This window comes from Sinocyclocheilus grahami, unplaced genomic scaffold (genome assembly GCF_001515645.1).
Source record: "Sinocyclocheilus grahami isolate Dianchi unplaced genomic scaffold, SAMN03320097.WGS_v1.1 scaffold313.1, whole genome shotgun sequence".
In the NCBI taxonomy this organism is placed as follows: domain Eukaryota; kingdom Metazoa; phylum Chordata; class Actinopteri; order Cypriniformes; family Cyprinidae; genus Sinocyclocheilus; species Sinocyclocheilus grahami.
The window spans coordinates 1,020,265-1,040,951 of NW_015505492.1; the positions used below are offsets into that span (position 1 = coordinate 1,020,265).

Sequence of the window (20,687 nt, forward strand, 5' to 3'; positions counted from 1 at the left end):
GCATGATATATTGGTACTATATTGGTTATTAGCCAATATTAGAGCCATTTTTAATGCATCATTACAGGTTGATGGATATATATTTGTATATAATGGCCGAGTTTGTGATATTTCATTGCGATTGATTGTTGATGATGATAGCAAATGTAACCTAAATGTAAAAATCACACTCACTTAAAGGAATAGTTCACCCAAAAATGATTTACTCACCCTCATGTCTTTCCTGTATAAGTTGCTTTCTTATGTTGAACACAAAAGAAGACATTTTGAAGAGTTTTGAAGAACCAAAGTTGTTGGTCTCCTCTGACTGGATGAAATACTATGGAAGTCAATGAGGACTCTCAACTCTTTGATTACCGGCATTCTTTAAATTACCTTCTTTTATGTTCAACAAAGAAACTAATACAGGTTTGGAACGACATGAGGTTGAGTAATTTTGGATGAACTATCCCTTTAAAGTTCATTTTAAAAACAAATGATCTAACACTATAAATGCTTTTTTTTTTTAGCAAATCTTAAAATCACACTTTTATATTGTAAATTATAATGTTGTGATGTCTAATTCACTTGCAGCATTTTAATTTTAAGGTTTTGTTTTGAAAGAAGGTTTTATCTGCCATTCATTAGTTATCAGCCATGATACGAAAATGATTATTGGCTCACCTGCACTGGACAGTACATTAGTACCAGTGCAACCCTAGAAAAAAAACTTTAAAACATATTTGCATTCTGACACCGGTGAAGCATCTTCAGATTGCAGTGTGGAAAGAACAGAAAACGAGAAACAGGCGTCAGTCTTTGCAGGAATGTATTGTGCATAGTGCACTGGCAGCAGAGACTGCAGAGTAACCGAGTAATGTCAGAAAGCAATGCTGACTAGACACAGCATGTTTTTCCAGTTTGACAAACTAAAGGCTTGTAGCTTCAAAAACTTTTGGCAAAGCTGTGATCCAAGAGAAAATTCTAAAATGCAGATACCAAGAATGTAACCTCTTGGAAATATATCAATCTTTACTGTTGTGTTATTTATACATAAACATTAGGCTGAAGACACACCTTTACTAGAATACTCTAAATTCATATGCAGAAAAGCTGCATACTTAAGGCCTTTCAGTTACAAAATTGAGCTCCTTTTAAGTGCCTTTAGTGACAGAACATACAGAGAAAAAAAGGGGTTGGGATCTAAAAACAAAAACCAGACTTTGAACACATACTAGATGTATACTCATCATCCTCATCCTCCTCTTCATCATCCTTGTAGAGTATAGGTCCGTCTGAATCGGAGTCGTTTGCCTGGTTTTCTCGAACAGAGTCAGGAATGATAGTCACGTCTGGACTTTCCACATTGACGGTTTGATTTCTCTCTCCCGCATCACTCCCAACAATCCTACAAAAGGCAAAGCAAAATAATCATTTAGTCTAGCTGAAACATTCATTGGGATGAGCAGATATAATAATCAGTTTACATAATCAAATAAGGGAAAGAGGTTAACTTATTCAAGACATTAAATGGATCATACAGTACATCATTCATTTTCCCGGAGGTTTATTTAGAAATTGAGTAAAGTTTTTTTCTGTGCCAAAAGTCATAATTTCGTTTTTCATGGCCATTTTCTATCCTCTCTCTGACGCTTTGAGAAAAATGGTTTGTTTTTGGCTGCTGTGCCTTTAAGAAACAGCCACTTCATATGTGAGGTGAGCAACAGAGTTGATCGCTGCACTTCAGTGATCACACTTTTTTTTTTTTTTTTTTACACACTACAAGTAGCACAAGTTTGACAAATTGTCCTACATACACCCTGATTCATCATCATGTAAGCCCTTCAGTGCAGTTGTTTTGCTGTAATGCTGTAGGTCTAGCTAAAAATTTGATTATACACAATCATGTGATAATGTACTAGACAACTCACTATATTACTACAACTTTATCACTAGCCACATTTCCTGTCACGCAAGATCAAGGTCTATTTGATGTCTCATCAAATACTGATTACAAAACCATTTTGAAAATCTATGAATAAACAGTACAACTAAAAAAATAACAATTCTTTACGTAGCAGAAAGAATTACACTACTGGTCATAAGTTCAGGGTCAGTATGGGTGTTTTTCAAAATAAATTCATATTTTTATTCAACAATGACACATTAAATTGATCAAAAGCAACAGTAAATACTTTTTAAAAAAATTAAAAACATTGTATTTTAAATAAACGCTGTTCTTTTGAACTTCCTATTCATCAAAGAACACTGAAAAAAGTATAATGGTTCCCTTTCAGTCGGGTCAGTACGAGTCACGTCGTGACCGACGAATTGGGATCTCAATATCAGCATATTTGAATAATTTCTGAAGGATCGTGTGACACTGAAGGCTAGTAATGATGCTGAAAATCCAACTTTGTCATCATAGGAACAAAATACATTTTAAAATATATTTAAAATAGAAAAGAGTAATGTTTTATCTGTATTTTTGATCAAATGAATGTAGTCTTGATCCCATACTTTTGACCAATAGTGCACATTGTTGTGCAAGTTTATCCCAATCTATTAGACATTTGATTGGAGGACGACACAGAGCATGACTCAACTGCAACAATAGTTTTACCTTTAGGGGAAATATAGAGTAAGAGCACATGGCACACAGACATGAATGTGTTGTATAATCTAAATCAACAGCACAACATTAGAGGAAATACAGAATTTACAAAGTGATACTAAACATTCACATGAAAAATGCCAACACATGTAAACTGACCTCTGTGTCTGGTCTGCCACTGCCCTCTCTTTCTCGGTTTCACTCTCTGTGCTCACAGGCTGCCCTAAAGTGTCTGAAGAAAGTCCATTTGAAGATCCAGCGAAGGACGTTTCCTCTGTGGTTTGGTTAACATAGGGTTGCTTTTTGTGCTTCTCTGCAGAAGACTCCGAGAGATGACTGGCACCCTTCCCATTCAGAGATGTCTCCTTAGCCTTGTCAATATTGGAGGTCACTTCTTTTTTCTTTTGGTCCTTTTTAGAAGAGCTTTCTGTGGTCTCAGATGAGGTTTTGGAAGGGGGCCGTGGTGACCTGGAAGGTTCGGTTTTCTTGGCAGACTTGGGTTGCGCTTCTAAGCTGTTGTTCTTTGGGGTCTTCGAGCTGGTCAATGAAGAAGATTGTCCTGAGGCCTGAGAGGAACTCTTGGATGTGCCTGCAGTTTTTTTAGGATTCAAAGGTTTGGCTGTGAAGAAATTGAAGGAAATTAGAGATCTTAAAATGATGAGTTTATGGACACATCAACAACAATGATGGCATTTTAAATGTTTTTTCTAAGAATAAAACCTGGATACTTAGAGATAATTACAGAACTAAAAGATAAAAAGATAATATGGTGTAGGTTCACATGCAGGTTCACCACTAAAAACAAACTTCCTTTGTGAAGGTCACTGCTGACCAAAGATAAGAGTTTAGTTTAACATTCACAAGAGCCAGGAAGTACAAAACACTGCAAAACTATAAAACACAACAATATGCTTTCAAAAAAAATAGTTAATTTAAATAAACAAATGCTTTATCAGTTAAAAGAGGAAGCTTTCAAGCCACCAATGATGAGCTGCACTACAGACACACAATGGATAGGTAAAAGGACAAAGGAATAGCACAATGTGGAACAATAAGCCCGTTTATAGACTATTACATGAGTGTGGTGGTGTACATGCACAAAGTCCCAGTTACATGCAAAATGCAACACATTTATTGTACCATTATATTCAGACAAAGGCAAACATCAATAAAAGATTATAATGTGTTTAACCAATGAGACAGCAGACATGTAATGCACACACAATAACAACACAAGAAAGCCATACTGGGTCACAAATGAGTCGGGATGTCACTTTGCACAGTAGTGGATACCAATCCCAAGCTAGTTAAACCATATAACTTAAAAAAAAAAAAAAATTTAAATGCTGTCTAGCAAACTATGCATTTCCCTTTCTCAAATAATGCATATAGATCCTTTTCTAAATGTTCCTCAATAGACCAAGTTGGTTCCCAGTGATACCGGTCAGGGGGAAAGAGACGCAAACAGGACCTCTCCATGCAGAAATTGTTCACCACACATGCAAACACGATGCTCTATTCACATCACCGACACGTGCACTTACCATTGCCACGAGCGGCAGTTCGTGTGGTTTGTTTGGGTGGAGGAGCGGAGACCTGCTTATTGGTGCTCTTGGTTACCTTTTTACCCCCTGCTTGGCCCACTTTCTTCACGCCTGTGCTTGTGGCCTCACCGGAGGGTTTTTGGGGTGTGGCCTGATGTTTTTTAGTAGGGGGTTTTGGAGCGGCTGACTCACTGGCCTGCGGACTGCATTTGCTGTCCTTCCTCTCTACAGGAGCACAGAGGATCAGAGCACCCTAAACTGTTATTGAACATGAAGACCCTCGCAACAAAGCTCTGATCGTGTCAGCACTAAAGTAGTGACACTAAACAGCCTACAGTATTGTCATACATCATGACATCATTTTATTCAGCAATGATGCATTAAATTGATCAAAAGTGACAGTGGCTACGTTTACATGCACAATTTTTGATTCAATCGGACTGAATTCATTCCGCTGTGCCGTGCTGCTCATATTTATCACGCAGTAAAAATGCCCCTCCCCGCGCCCAAAACGGGTTGCCTGTGGATGAGTATCCAAAACAAGGACTGGTGGGAGGTTGTCCTGCTCCACTTCACAGTTGCCAAGTGAAAGGAGAGTTTTATAATGACAGGACACACATTTATACAACACTTTATTCAAAAGGAAGAGCCGTTCGTTCCACGCGTCATACGTCATTACGCTATTTCTGCGTCATTGCACATGCGCAGTTCTTTCAGTTTCAGGATTCAATCCAATCGAGTGTTTACATGCTCTCTCAATCGTATTAGAAAAGGAATAAACCACCCGCTTCAATCCGATCGAAATGTCATTCCGATTACAAACTGATTATTTGGTTGCATGTAAACGTAGCCAGTGAAAACATTTATAATGTTATGTTACAAAGGTTTATTTTTCAAATAAATGCTGTTTTGAACTTTATTCATCAAAGAATCCTGAAAAAAAGTATTACGGTTTCAATCAAATAAATATTAAGAAGCACATCTGTTTTCAACATTGATAATAAGAAATATTGATTGAGCAGCAAATCAGCATATTAGAATGATCTCTGAATGATCATGTGACACTGAAGACTGAAGTAATGGATGCTGAAAATTCAGTTTTGACATTAAAGGAAAAAATTACATTTTAAATTATAGTAAAATAGGAAACAGTAGTTTGTATTATATTTCACAATATTAGCAGTTGTCAAATTACATTTTAAATATATAATTAAAAAACAAAACTAATTTTTATAATAATTTTGCACAAAATTTACTGTTTTTTTATCAAATAAATGCAGCCTTGGTAAGAATTCTTTCAAATCATTAAATTTAGAATGGTAATGTGTGTATATATATAATTAGTAATAATTTAATTGGTTTATTATTTATTAAACATTGGTCTTAAGCTGTTGGTACCGTTTTATAAAAGCATTTTATAATGGGTACTTTTTTAGGGACGGTGGAAACGCCTCAAATGGTGTAATGATTTAGTGAATTCATCGCCAAAGGCCTCTCCAAGATTAGCCCCATGAAGAGTAAAATATACTCATTTGTGGGAGAAAAAGTGGTGGAAACAATTACAGAATTGTTGTAGAACATTAAAGGGGCAGAAATGATAAAAATACAGTTTTGACATTGCCCTTGCGCATCTTATGACTGTGGCCACAACTTCTGCCCACAACTCAGAAAAAAATAGAAATAAAAATCCAAAATGATGTCAGTCTAAATGACATAATGCCCATTACCTAAAAGGATGGTTTCAAAACAAAGCATTTGATGTTATTATTAAAAATTGTTTTAATGTACCTTCAGCCAAATCTAGACACTCAAGGGTATCTCACCAGAGGTTCAGACGATCAAGAGACATTCATTAAAGACACATATGGAGAAAACAATTCAGTGAATAAAACCAAACACACTCTGGAAATAACCATCTCAGGAAACGTCCTTGCTCTACAAATAACTTCATTTGTACAGTTTATTAAAAACTTGACCACATCTTCACTTCACTGAACACTGCTCCAAAGCTGCTCAAACTTCCTCTAGTCTAGACAAACACCACACACTATATTCTTACTGCCAGTCTTTATCCGTCCATTTGCTCTTACAATACAAGCGTTGATTTTACTAATGTTCAGCCACAATGATATGGATGGTGTGATCTGTGATGTGCAGAAATTACACTGAAAGAGCTATTTTAATATGGATCACTTTGCTCATGCAGTGAATGAACTGTTGTGAAGAAACTTAAAGACCACAACATGAGCATGCCATAAAACCCATAAAAGGACCCTCCAGTTAGACTGAATGATTGAACTTATTAGTGGCTTGAGCTTAAAACATCAAAATATACAGGAGATTAGTAATATGGTTAAACTCATGTTGAAGATTCAGCATCTTTATTTTGCGAGACTAATCAGAAAACGGTACCTTCTAGGACCTCTGCCACTGCTGCAAAGTCTGGTTTCTCTTCGGGGACCACTTCTGGTGTTTCAATGTCTACTTTGACCTTTTCAGTAACTCCACTGGGCACTGCTGCATGACCATTCAAGGTCTCTGTGTTCAAAGGATCGTCTAAAGATACAAAGATAACAGCAAACATAACTCCGTCATCATGCAACCCAGACTACATGCCTGCTATTCAGTAAAAACACAATTTTGTTAGCATTAATATTCAAGTCATTCCTCAGATGTCCTTATAAAAAGCTCTGGTTTCCTCATGCAAGACTGAGAGCTCAACAGAAGGCCAAATACGACTAGTAAAAGTATTACTGAAATTCTTTACTCCGAGCCTGAAGATTGGGAGGGATTCTGTTGTTCTCACAAAGTCAGTCATTTTCAAAATGTTGGATATGAACAGTAAGTCCAGGAAGTGCTTAGCTTTTATCATATGGATAACATCAAAGCCATTTAATGGAAAACATTCCTGGGTGGTAGAACAAATTATTTATCTCTATTGCTAAAGCACCCTATGCATATCAGATGTTTATGTAGCGGTAACTGCGGCTACAGACATTGAAAAAAGTTCTAATGAGTTTGTCTTCTACTGTAGGTGGTGGTATCACAGTGGTTAAAGGTTTAAGATTGCATCCGATAACCCACCAGCACCACTTTATACATGAAGTACACAGAATATTCCTCCGTAAAACCTCATTGAACCATGGGTTGCTGCAGGAAACCGTCCTTATAGTGTACTATAAACCAACAATAAATAATCTAATAATTTTTTCTAGAGTCTAGAGCATTGTTTTAATATTACAGAAAACGGGTTAATGGTCATCCATGCACGCTCAGTATCACATTCACTTTATTTAAAATCTCACCTTGGTCTGGAATAAGGACACCTTTTCTTATGAGTTCTTCTCGAGTTTGTCTGGTGGATATTTTCCTCTCCAGAACTATAAAGATGAAGGAGAGAGAACATAAAAGATATCATTATATTTAGGTCACTTTATGGTTCACAGAGTTCAGTGAAAGTGCAGGCTGCTGTCAGCTGTAATATGTGTAATACATTTTATGATCCATCCAACATAATGAGCAACTGAATGTCATACTGGATGATGTAACTTTCATAAAATTGTGAGGGAGCATCATGAAAAGCCAAGAGGGTATCACTGAAAGACTGCATTCTGAATATACATAGTTGGATGTGTTGTTCCAAGCATAAACTTTTGAGCAAACTGCTATTAATAAATGGGGATATACCTTTTGAGAGGTCCTGGAACTTATCACTGGTTCTCTTCTTTCTCCATTTCCAAGGTTTAAAGATCTTGCCCAGAGAAGAGAGCTTCCCTTTTCCTTTCAGCTGAGGAGACTGCGAGCTTCCCACCACCACATCACAGTTGGCCAGAGAAGATTTTTCCAGTCCCTCCACTAAAAGTGAATCGCAGCAAGAACAGAATTTTGAATGAGCTGAATAAAAAAAACTGAGCTGACCCCTGAACAATGGAAAACTGCCAACTGGTTTTTATAACAGGAAATACTTGTGTGAATGAATGTTTCTGACCATAACAACAGACATTAGGGCACCCTTAAGCAACAAGAACTAGCTGTCTCTTTCCACAAACAGCATACAAAAACAGGCTTTAGAAGAGCCTTACCTTCAGTGAACATTGATTGCCAACCACAGGTCACTGATCAAAAGTTGAGGAAGATATTTATTTTATTTAAATTAATAATTTTATTCAACTGTAAAGACCTAATGTTACAAAATATTTATATTTCAAATAAATGCTTTTCCTTTGAACTTTCCATTCACCAAATAATTAAAAATGAAATTTTTTTAATTATAACAAGCAGAAGTTTTAATTGTATTTAACAATATTTTACTGTATTTTATCAAATAAATGCAGCTATGGTCAGCATAAGAGACTGGTAGTGTAAGAGAACCGCAATGTACATGCATGTAGAAATACTGTATACAGTATATTCGGCAACCCTGCCACCAAAATTCTGAATGAATGGCTAACGGTGTTGAAATATATTTACAGAAAATGTAGCATGTTGGTTTGTAGTTACTGATAAACATATATTTTCCATAAACTGAAAAACACCATATAGGCCTACTTATTTTATCTTTTTTTTCTTACAATAACTAATAGAGTTTATATAATATGTTTAAAAAACTGGGATTTGTGTTTCTAAATCTTTAAAAGAGGAATGGAAGTCAAGAAAGTGTTTGTAGAAGGTGTCTGCTACAAGCATATGCAAATGAGTCAACCGAGACCCTTAATCACAGAACCGATTGATTATTTTAGGTTAGATGCTCACTTAAGGTTTAAGGTTTGTGATTCAGCCAAGAACTGAACTCTCTTCCACCCCACCCCTACATCATTTCTTCTTAGCTTGCAAAAAGAACAGATTCTGACAGAGAGGTGCAGCTTTTCCACATGGCCTACGCAAAGAGATATTAAACCCATTCATCAAACATAATCCAACAGAACAGCAGACCTTAGTAAAGTCACAGGCCCACCTCACCAGATGAAGTGTAAAATGATCACGAGAGCATTTACACACGCCTAAACGACATCATAATTCAATGTGTTACTTGTCATTTCTTGCTAAATTTATGAGTGAAGATTTCAGAATAAATCCACCACCAATTTTTTTTTAGTGATGTTTGGAATGACATAAGGTTGAGCAACTTCTCATTTTTCGAAAACTATCCCTTCAAATGCTCAGGAGACAGTAACTTCCTGACTCTTGCATCTCAACTATGAGATTTTATCACTTGTTTCTGATTATACGGTCAAAACATAAGCCAACTAATTTACAAACAAAAAGAGAGACAAACTTAGGCTTTCAATTTGCACAACTGTCCTTTCTCAAAATCATCGTAGAATGTTGCTTCAACTGACGTTCTGGTTCATTCTATTATTTATTAATGTTGTTTCATAGGAGCCTATAGTGGATAATCAAAAGATTATGTTGTTAAATGGACCAACAGAATATTTTACCCCTATGGCATGCAGCAGAAATAGGCTCAAGCTCCAAAACTACGCTCTTAAAAATCAAGATCCTTTATTGGCATCTGTGGGATCCATGAAGAAGCTTTAGGTTTAGTTCACCCCAAAATGAAATTCTGTCATTAACTATTCACCCTCATGTCGTTCCAAACCCATAAAACCTTAAGATTAAGACAAATTAAGATATTTTTGATGGAATCTGAGATCTCTCTGACCCTGCATAGACAGCAATGCAACTGTAATGTTCCCAGCTCCAGAAACGTAGTACGGACATCGGTAAAACAGTCCATTTGACATCAGTGGTTCAACTTCAATTTTGCAAAGCTATGAGAATACTTTTTGCACAAAGAACACAAAAATAACAACTTTATTCAACAACTCTTCTCCCCCGAGTTACTATCTTTCACCATTTTGGAGAGTATCACAATGCATATGCACGCTTCCCCCCCCCCAAGCGTAAACAACGCTGATTACGCAGATCATGTTCATGCGCACGCTTTCACACCCCAAACGTAAACAACACTGATTATGTTGATGGCGGAAGTCATAATTCGGGGGGGAGAAATTGTTAAATAAATGACGTTATTTTTGTTTTCATTGCGCACAAAAAGTATGAAGTTGAGCCACTGATGTCACATGGACTGTTTTACCGATGTCCCTCCTTACTACATTTCTGGTCTGTTTTTCACACTGCACTGAGGGAATTCATTACCAAACACATGTGACAGGAATGTGCTAGACGACATGTCTGTGGTCTTTTCACCACCATCATGAGGATGCCACAGCGCCTCTTTACTAATCAATTCTCCCCAAGGAGCCACACACCCTAAACTTCATTGGCCTGTCAACAGGCAGTTGGCCTCTGATTGGATTATTAACAGAATGTGTTACCCCCAGAACTCCCAGTGATGAGCACAGTCCCCAAGATCAAACCTCAGAGGATCAAGCACATTTAAAACAAAGAGGACACCGCTTTAAAACTGAGCAAGAAGAATGAATTTGAAGGGCACAGATGAACAGGTGTGGATACTGCAGAATAAAAGTAGAGCTAAAGTTGAAATACTGTACATGATGCCAGTTTGATTTATGCACTTTATAGTTGCATGAATTGTTTTAAAAAAATAAAGCATTAAGACAAACATGTTATAATAGCCTCAGGGTGTTTCACTCATTGTTAATTTTAAAAGAACTAAACCCAGTTCACTTAAAGTGAACCAGAAAGGGAAGCTGCCGAAAGTGACATCAGTCCTTATGGTGTTCACAATATGGTCGACTCAAAAGAGAACCCAGTTTTTTCTTTGCCCTCTTCAGCACTGATGTGATTTCAGACTCTTTCTTGTTCACACAACAACTTAAGAACTCAGACCCCAGCTTCTTCACAGCAGTGGAATCTGGAGCTGGAGCAGCTGGAGTCTGACCTGGAAAATGTGAAAAATGAAGTGGACAGGGAAGGGGGTGAGGAAGAGATGTCAGTCTCAGTTGTAAAATGTTTTTTTGTTCCTAACTTTTTTTTTTTAATTCACAACAAGCCATATTTCATTGCTAAGTTTTAGTGATTATTGTTTTTTCTAAAGAATTCTAGAATATTATACCATGGTCTGTCTGAATACTTGATTCTGATTGGCTGGCAGGTGTTGAAACGTTTTAATGCACAGGTCCAAGTCAGTTTAATCACCATTCTATATTAATGTGCTGCTATCATTGACAATCACACACGTTTACTTAGCTATCTAAATGGGGACTTTACATAGACTTCTACTGCGTTTATATACAGATAGTTATAGATTTTATAAACTAATCCCAACCCACAACTAACCCTCACAGAAAACTTTCTGCATTTTTACAATAAAAAAACCCCTTGGTCACTTTATTTTTATACCTGTTTTACAAATAAGGGCATTCCCAAAGGGACATTTTTGGAGATTGTTTTTGTCAGGTTTACTCACAAAGTTGTCCCCAAAATATGGTTAACTACGTATACGCACACACACATACAGTGGGTACGGAAAGTATTCAGACCCCCTTAAATTTTTCACTCTTTGTTATATTGCAGCCATTTGCTAAAATCATTTAAGTTAAATTTTTTTCCTCATTAATGTACACACAGCACCCCATATTGACAGAAAAACACAGAATTGTTGACATTTTTGCAGATTTATTAAAAAAGAAAAACTGAAATATCACATGGTCCTAAGTATTCAGACCCTTTGCTGTGACACTCATATATTTAACGCAGGTGCTGTCCATTTCTTCTGATCATCCTGGAGATGGTTCTACACCTTCATTTGAGTCAAGCTGTGTTTGATTATACTGATTGGACTTGATTAGCAAAGCCACACACCTGTCTATATAAGACCTTACAACTCACAGTGCATGTCAGAGCAAATGAGAATCATAAGGTCAAAGGAACTGCCTGAAGAGCTCAGAGACAGAATTGTGGCAAAGCACAGATCTGGCCAAGGTTACAAAAAAAATTCTGCTGCACTTAAGGTTCCTAAGAGCACAGCGGCCTCCATAATCCTTAAATGGAAGACATCTGGGACGACCAGAACCCTTCCTAGAGCTGGCCGTCCAGCCAAACTGAGCTATCGGGGGAGAAGAGCCTTGGTGAGAGAGGTAAAGAAGAACCCAAAGATCACTGTGGCTGAGCGCCAGAGATGCAGTCGGGAGATGGGAGAAAGTTGTAGAAAGTCAACCATCACTGCAGCCCTCCACCAGTCGGGGCTTTATGGCAGAGTGGCCCGACGGAAGCCTCTCCTCAGTGCAAGACACATGAAAAAACACCTGAAGGACTCCAAGATGGTGAGAAATAAGATTCTCTGGTCGGATGAGACCAAGATAGAACTTTTTGGCCTTAATTCTAAGCGGTATGTGTGGAGAAAACCAGGCACTGCTCATCACCTGTCCAATACAGTCCCAACAGTGAAGCATGGTGGTGGCAGCATCATGCTGTGGGGGTGTTTTTCAGCTGCAGGGACAGGACGACTGGTTGCAATCAAGGGAAAGATGAATGCGGCCAAGTACAGGGATATCCTAGACGAAAACCTTCTCCAGAGTGCTCAGGACCTCAGACTGGGCCAAAGGTTTACCTTCCAACAAGACAATGACCCTAAGCACACAGCTAAAATAACGAAGGAGTGGCTTCACAACAACTCTGTGACTGTTCTTGAATGGCCCAGCCAGAGCCCTGACTTAAACCAAATTGAGCATCTCTGGAGAGACCTAAAAATGGCTGTCCACCAACGTTTACATCCAACCTGACAGAACTGGAGAGGATCTGCAAGGAAGAATGGCAGAGGATCCCCAAATCCAGATGTGAAAAACTTGTTGCATCTTTCCCAAAAAGACTCATGGCTGTATTAGATCAAAAGGATGCTTCTACTAAATACTGAGCAAAGGGTCTGAATACTTAGGACCATCTGATATTTCAGTTTTTCTTTTTTAATAAATCTGCAAAAATGTCAACAATGCTGTGTTTTTCTGTCAATATGGGGTGCTGTGCGCACATTAATGAGGAAAAAAATTAACTTAAATGATTTTAGCAAATGGCTGCAATATAACAAAGAGTGAAAAATGTAAGGGGGTCGGAATACTTGCCGTACCCACTGTATACATAATAAACATACACAAAATACACACATATTACGTACACAAAAACTTTTATTTTGGATGCGATTAATCGCGATTAATCGTTTGACAGCACTACAAATAATGTAAATATAAACATAATATATATAAATAAATTATACAAAAACATACACACACACAAGCAGACATGTCGTAACTGAAGTGTACCTCAAGAACCGGTAGCGCTTCGGGCTCCTCCTGAACTGGGACGTCTGCTGTGTCTGAATCAGTAGATGTATTTCGTCGTCTGGAAAAATAAAGCATTAAGACAAACATGTTATAATAGTCTCAGGGTGTTTCACTCATTGTTAATTTTAAAAGAACTAAACCCAGTTCACTTAAAGTGAACCAGAAAGGGAAGCTGCCGAAAGTGACATCAGTCCTTATGGTGTTCACAATATGGTCGACTCAAAAGAGAACCCAGTTTTTTCTTTGCCCTCTTCAGCACTGATGTGATTTCAGACTCTTTCTTGTTCACACAACAACTTAAGAACTCAGACCCCAGCTTCTTCACAGCAGTGGAATCTGGAGCTGGAGCAGCTGGAGTCTGACCTGGAAAATGTGAAAAATGAAGTGGACAGGGAAGGGGGTGAGGAAGAGATGTCAGTCTCAGTTGTAAAATGTTTTTTTGTTCCTAACTTTTTTTTTTTAATTCACAACAAGCCATATTTCATTGCTAAGTTTTAGTGATTATTGTTTTTTCTAAAGAATTCTAGAATATTATACCATGGTCTGTCTGAATACTTGATTCTGATTGGCTGGCAGGTGTTGAAACGTTTTAATGCACAGGTCCAAGTCAGTTTAATCACCATTCTATATTAATGTGCTGCTATCATTGACAATCACACACGTTTACTTAGCTATCTAAATGGGGACTTTACATAGACTTCTACTGCGTTTATATACAGATAGTTATAGATTTTATAAACTAATCCCAACCCACAACTAACCCTCACAGAAAACTTTCTGCATTTTTACAATAAAAAAACCCCTTGGTCACTTTATTTTTATACCTGTTTTACAAATAAGGGCATTCCCAAAGGGACATTTTTGGAGATTGTTTTTGTCAGGTTTACTCACAAAGTTGTCCCCAAAATATGGTTAACTACGTATACGCACACACACATACAGTGGGTACGGAAAGTATTCAGACCCCCTTAAATTTTTCACTCTTTGTTATATTGCAGCCATTTGCTAAAATCATTTAAGTTAAATTTTTTTCCTCATTAATGTACACACAGCACCCCATATTGACAGAAAAACACAGAATTGTTGACATTTTTGCAGATTTATTAAAAAAGAAAAACTGAAATATCACATGGTCCTAAGTATTCAGACCCTTTGCTCAGTATTTAGTAGAAGCACCCTTTTGATCTAATACAGCCATGAGTCTTTTTGGGAAAGATGCAACAAGTCTTTCACACCTGGATTTGGGGATCCTCTGCCATTCCTCCTTGCAGATCCTCTCCAGTTCTGTCAGGTTGGATGGTAAACGTTGGTGGACAGCCATTTTTAGGTCTCTCCAGAGATGCTCAATTGGGTTTAAGTCAGGGCTCTGGCTGGGCCATTCAAGAACAGTCACAGAGTTGTTGTGAAGCCACTCCTTCGTTATTTTAGCTGTGTGCTTAGGGTCATTGTCTTGTTGGAAGGTAAACCTTCGGCCCAGTCTGAGGTCCTGAGCACTCTGGAGAAGGTTTTCTTGGCCGGTACTTGGCCGCATTCATCTTTCCCTCGATTGCAACCAGTCGTCCTGTCCCTGCAGCCGAAAAACACCCCCACAGCATGATGCTGCCACCACCAGGCTTCACTGTTGGGACTGTATTACTGTGCTCTTGGGAACCTTAAGTGCAGCAGAATTTTTTTTGTAACCTTGGCCCGATCTGTGCCTTGCCACAATTCTGTTTCTGAGCTCTTCAGGCAGTTCCTTTTGACCTCATGATTCTCATTTGCTCTGACATGCACTGTGAGCTGTAAGGTCTTATATAGACAGGTGTGTGGCTTTCCTAATCAAGTCCAATCAGTATAATCAAACACAGCTGGACTCAAATGAAGGTGTAGAACCATCTCAAGGATGATCAGAAGAAATGGACAGCACCTGAGTTAAATATATGAGTGTCACAGCAAAGGGTCTGAATACTTAGGACCATGTGATATTTCAGTTTTTCTTTTTTAATAAATCTGCAAAAGTGTCAAAAATTCTGTGTTTTTCTGTCAATATGGGGTGCTGTGTGTACATTAATGAGGAAAAAAAATTAACTTAAATGATTTTAGCAAATGGCTGCAATATAACAAAGAGTGAAAAATTTAAGGGGGTCTGAATACTTTCCGTACCCACTGTACATCACTCGCACACAGAGATTAGAGACTGCGCTGCGCACACAGAAATATTCAGGAGCACAGAAACTTGTTGTCAAGATGCCCCTCGAATTTTATTAATAAAATAGCTTTGATACTGAATCACTACATTATATTTCTCAGCAATGAGTGGGTAAAACTGATATATTCAAAAGTAACTAAACGCACAGCTCTATTGCTTGTAAATAGAGACGCAAGATGCAGGACTTTTACCCAAGCCTCCAGGTATACATGTCGACGTGAAATGTAAAGTGGACCGGGACCTCAACCTCTGGAGGTGGTTTGAGCATGGTTTACTTTTGGGTCCTTTTAGGGGGGTCTGAGATCACTTGGTTTGTTCACATATATGTGCTGAACCGCTCTGAGAGCATTTGGAGGGCTCAAATAAACTACATGTGAAATCACCCTCTGATTTCAACTTAAATGGATGTTTCTGAGTTCAATTCATTGTTTTGCAAAAAAAAAAAAGAAAAAAGGAAGGAACCGAGAATTCATACAAACTCCCCTTGAACTCTCAGCCTCTGCTAAAACGGCTGTCTGAATGAAACAAGCAAACATATAATATACACTACATATCACCAAAAGTCTGAAAAATATACAGAACAATTTTTACTATAACATTCAGATCCACATTATGGCAAATTTGCTGCATATACTATATCACATTTGAGGTTGTACAGTTGACTGAATTGCTCACTTCCTCTTTATAAAGGGAGGCCACTGAAAATGCATGAAACATTACAAATAATCATGATGACCAGAAAACAAAAGGCATCAGTTATTCAAACCTCCAAGCCTTCTAAAGAAGGCATGTGAGACTTAAGGGTTAAAAAGATCACAGGAGTCATATTGCAGTGCAGCTCATATCAACATCCTTGACAGCATATTTCTTACAGAACAATCACACATTGACTTGCCTTATGCTTCTAAATATAAAGACAAAGCAGCTGTAGAGATCTGCGATGGCTAAAAAGGCCACTCATGCTGATAATTAGTTCATTATCTCAATGTTTTAAGCCTGTAATGCTGAAGAGTAAGTCAAACAAATGAGTGTTAAAGTCGTCAGTTACTACCGTTTTAAATGTACTCTTCAACTGAGTGATTGTAGCCTGTTTTTTTACATCCGGTATAGTGCATTAAGCCTACAGCAAATGCTAAACCTAGCTTTGTATTAATAATTGCTTGCAGCATAGGCTAATCCCACAGCCTCAGTTCCTCATAATACCAATGAAAAAAACAATAAGCCAATTTCACTCAACACTTTGTTCCTCTATTTACAGAAAGGAGATGTTTGCAATAGCCTTTCCTATAAAACAATAAAAAAATGGACCCAAGACAAAAATAGTGCTGATTATTTCTGGATCTAAATTAATAGAGGTAGAGATCATTCATTTATTTTCATTTATTTCTGTGGCCTTTCACATCCAGTCAATTGCTAAACATTACAAATGAAATCAAAACAATTTAAAACATGATTCAGTCTTATTTAAAGCATAATAAGCAATAAGTAAATAAAGCAATAAGAAGTTCATGAGGACACACAAATAACATCTGATCAACCTTCCTTTGAGAGCGGACAAACTGATAGCAACAGAAGCTTTTATATCCCAGCACTCTGGCAATAATGGAAATGATTGGGAAATGAAGGTAGTGGCTCGTGATCCAACATTTGATGCAGAAAGAAGCTTAAGATTACAATAACACTGCATTGTGAAGTACTTGCTTGGAATTGTAGTTATTGAAACTTGACTGTGGTGCATACTAAGACGTTTCTGTCACTGTTGCTGCTTTTTTTTTAATAAATAGCTTAAACTCAACACTCAGTCTCAACAGTCTCCAGAGAAGTGGAACATGAACTAATATTGTATTAAATGAAACCAAAACCAGCAAACCTGCCATTTAGACTTGGGTTTAGATAATGAATAACACAACTGCACTGTGGAATGCTTTGTTAAATTTACAGTTAAAAAATGGCAGTAGCTGCCATTCATCACTTTTTTACTATGAAAAAGTGATGTTACAATTATTACAGGATGAAATAGCATGCCAGTTTATAAAAATATACTTATATTTGATTGTTTGTGTAAAATGCATTAATACAGGATGTAGAACAATGGAAGGCCATGTGATGAAGAGCCAATAATAACAAATTAGCAAAGTGTCATTCCCACAAACACAAAACAGTAAAATAATGCAAAACAATTAACAAAACACAAAAATTAGATGAAAAAAATGTTTTTAATAAAATCTGATCAAGTGTTCAAGTTCATGCACGCAATTCTGGGAATGCCCCTTTCTAATATAAAAGTCCACCATAAATGCTAAATTAATCTATACTTAAAATACTTAAAATAACATTGTAATATGCTTTGCATGAATTTTAAGTAGCCTAAACGTGCTGTTTTAGTACAGTAACTTACAGTTAACTAAGTAACACGTTTAAACGGTATCGATTTACAACGTTCTTTTCCCCCGTTAAAATTACTCACATTTTTTTTACACTATGCACTGACACGAATTAGGAAGTACATTTCTAACAGCGCATCGCCCTGACAGCACATATTACGACAAACAACATGTGAGCAAAAGAACAGAGTGAAACAATCATTTCCTGAATGCACGAGCCAGTACATTTATGTTTCTTCGTCCTTATCAAGTAATGTTAATCCATCAACACACACGCCTCAAATTCGCGAAAGATGCGCTTGACAACGTCCCACTTGTTGATCGCTTGCACTGCACGCGACAAACCAAAATCCACGCGCTAGCTTCTAATATTATAATAGCAGTCTTTCAGTTCGTCGCATCCCGTAGGTAGCAGTAGATTACGTGAAAGCAAACGTGCAAGTATCAGACTTGATAATGAACTTGATTCGCAGCGGAAACTGACTCAACTAGTCACGTCTTCCCTCCCTGAGCACTGATTGAGATAGCGGTGCGGGGTCAGTGAATGAAGAACAACTTACCGCTCGCTCTCTGAGACAAGCTGGAGACAGATGTCTGGCCCATGTCAATCTTCAATGGGCCGCTAAACAAAAATCATACGACGCCCCAAGAACTTGTGCAACAAAGCCCACTCGATCGACATAACAGGAGACTCATTTCACTCCTCCAACTCCGAGAGCTGCTTCTCAAAAGAACTTTTCCATACTTTGTGAAGTCGCAAGACACGCAATCGAACTCTTGAGTCTCCGGATTGAAATGCCTGTCATTCCTTTTTTGCAGATTGTAAGCAGTCAGGGGCCATAAGGAGGAAGTTTCAAGCCCCTCCTTGCTTCAGCCCTGCTTAAAGGGGTCATATGATGCGATTTAAATTTTTCCTTTCTCTTTGGAGTGTTACAAGCTCTTGGTGCATAAACAAGATCTGTAAAGTTGCAAAGACTAAAGTCTCAATCCAAAGAGATATTCTTTATAAAAGTTAAGAGTCAACCACGTCTACCTAAAACGGCTCATTCTAACACGCCCCCACATGTCTACATCACGATGTGGGAAGATTTGCATAACTCCGCCCAAATGTTCACGCGAAGAAAGGCGGCGTAACTTTTATTCTTGCTATAGTATTGTTGCTGCCGCCGCCATGTCGTGAAAGCGCTGTGTTTCGTTGTGAAAGCGAAACTACTTTGTTTGGTCTTCCAAAAGAGGACGATATCCGCTTCGTCATGCCTGGAGCTGATCTGTGCTGGTCACTGAGGAAATACATCAACTTCGTGCTGTCGATCGCCGGATCGACCTTTCACCGTGGACGAAGCGGTGTCCAGCCCGGGGTCGTCACATGTGGTTGCCGCAAGCCCGCCGGACGCTCCTTCGTTGAATCCGCAGGCCCCGCCGTTCTCAAGCCCGCCCGCACCCTTTGCTCACTCAAGCCGGCCTCCGCATACTCTAGGCCTATACTCTGTGTGACGCTTTTTTGTTGTGAAAGCGAAACTACTTTGTTTGGCCTTCCAAAAGAGGACACGACTAGAAATCAGTGGTTAAGTTGTATTTACAACACTGTTCCAGAACAGTTCAACCCAAATATTCAGATGTGTGCAGCACATTTTATGGAGGACTGTTTCCTGATCCTGGGAGAGTAGACTACAATGCCGGCTGTTCTGACTCACAGACTGCAAGTACGTTTTTTTATATTTAAAGAATTTGCCACTGACGATTCAAACGCGAGATTTTTGGGCAGTGTAGAGAAGCGTTTGTTGTTTGTCATTTCTCCGCTCACAAATGCAGACATGGTTTTATGTTACGCTCCGGCCGGACAGGGCATCACAATATGGTAAGGGACGTAACATTTCCGTCACACGCTTGAGGTATTCGGCCAATTACAATGCACTGGATAGCTGGCCAATCAGAGCACACCTCGCTTTTCAGACCGATGAGCTTTGTAAAAATCGACGCGTTTCAGAAAGGCGGGGCATAGAGGAGAAACAATAATGTACAGTATTTGGAAAATAATGTGTTTTTTTTAACCTTAAACCACATAAACATTTCATTACACCAAATACACAAAGTAATGTTCTTTTTAGCAGCATCTTATGACCCTTTTAAAGCATGGAAATGTATGTGGGTAATAATGTGTTGGCCAAAAGTGACATGATCATTAGAAAATACTAGATCAGGAGTGTCCGTGCTATTTTTGGTCACTGCTTTACTGTATTAAAATTAAAATAAAACATGGTTTATTCTGTTGTAAATATCTGTTGCTAACTATCACAATATTTTTGATCAAGAAATGACAGTGAAAATGTTTCCCTGAGTTGTACATCATCTAACCAAAGAGAGTAGGCTATCAATAAAGCTGTATAAAATATTCATAATGTATAAAAACTAAAGATCATTCATTACTGATGATTTCAAGACATGATCATCTTGCATAACACTACTTTTACTCCAGTGAGTCAGTCAGTTTCTGTAAAGACACATACCTTAACACTGACCTTCAAGAGCGGGGCATGTTGTGCACACCATTAAATAGTATTTAATAATATGCTCTCAGGAAAATTTAAATGGATAAAAAAAATGTAACTAATTATTTTATGAAACAGCGAAAAGTAACCAGTAAAATACAAAAATAGTATTGCCATTGTATTTTAAAGAATAAATACTACAAATTTATAACATTTAAAACCTGTG

General features: G+C 37.9%; 1 protein-coding gene across 4 annotated transcripts in view; it reads right to left on the minus strand.

The window, feature by feature from the left end:
• Positions 1–20,687, minus strand: part of LOC107601847 (phosphatase and actin regulator 2-like) — a 39,939-nt gene that overhangs the window by 5,310 nt on the left and 13,942 nt on the right. For 2 of the 4 annotated variants that reach the window (XM_016294163.1, XM_016294162.1), the window contains 6 exons: positions 7,825–7,992; positions 7,443–7,517; positions 6,550–6,693; positions 4,138–4,362; positions 2,753–3,212; positions 1,215–1,387 (listed from right to left, as the gene is read on the minus strand). In XM_016294163.1, the coding sequence (XP_016149649.1) occupies positions 1,215–1,387; positions 2,753–3,212; positions 4,138–4,362; positions 6,550–6,693; positions 7,443–7,517; positions 7,825–7,992 (1,245 nt within the window). Of the gene's footprint in view, positions 1–1,214; positions 1,388–2,752; positions 3,213–4,137; positions 4,363–6,549; positions 6,694–7,442; positions 7,518–7,824; positions 7,993–18,532; positions 18,836–20,687 lie in introns of those variants that run through there. The other 2 variants (XM_016294164.1, XM_016294165.1) reach the window with 2 other exon arrangements.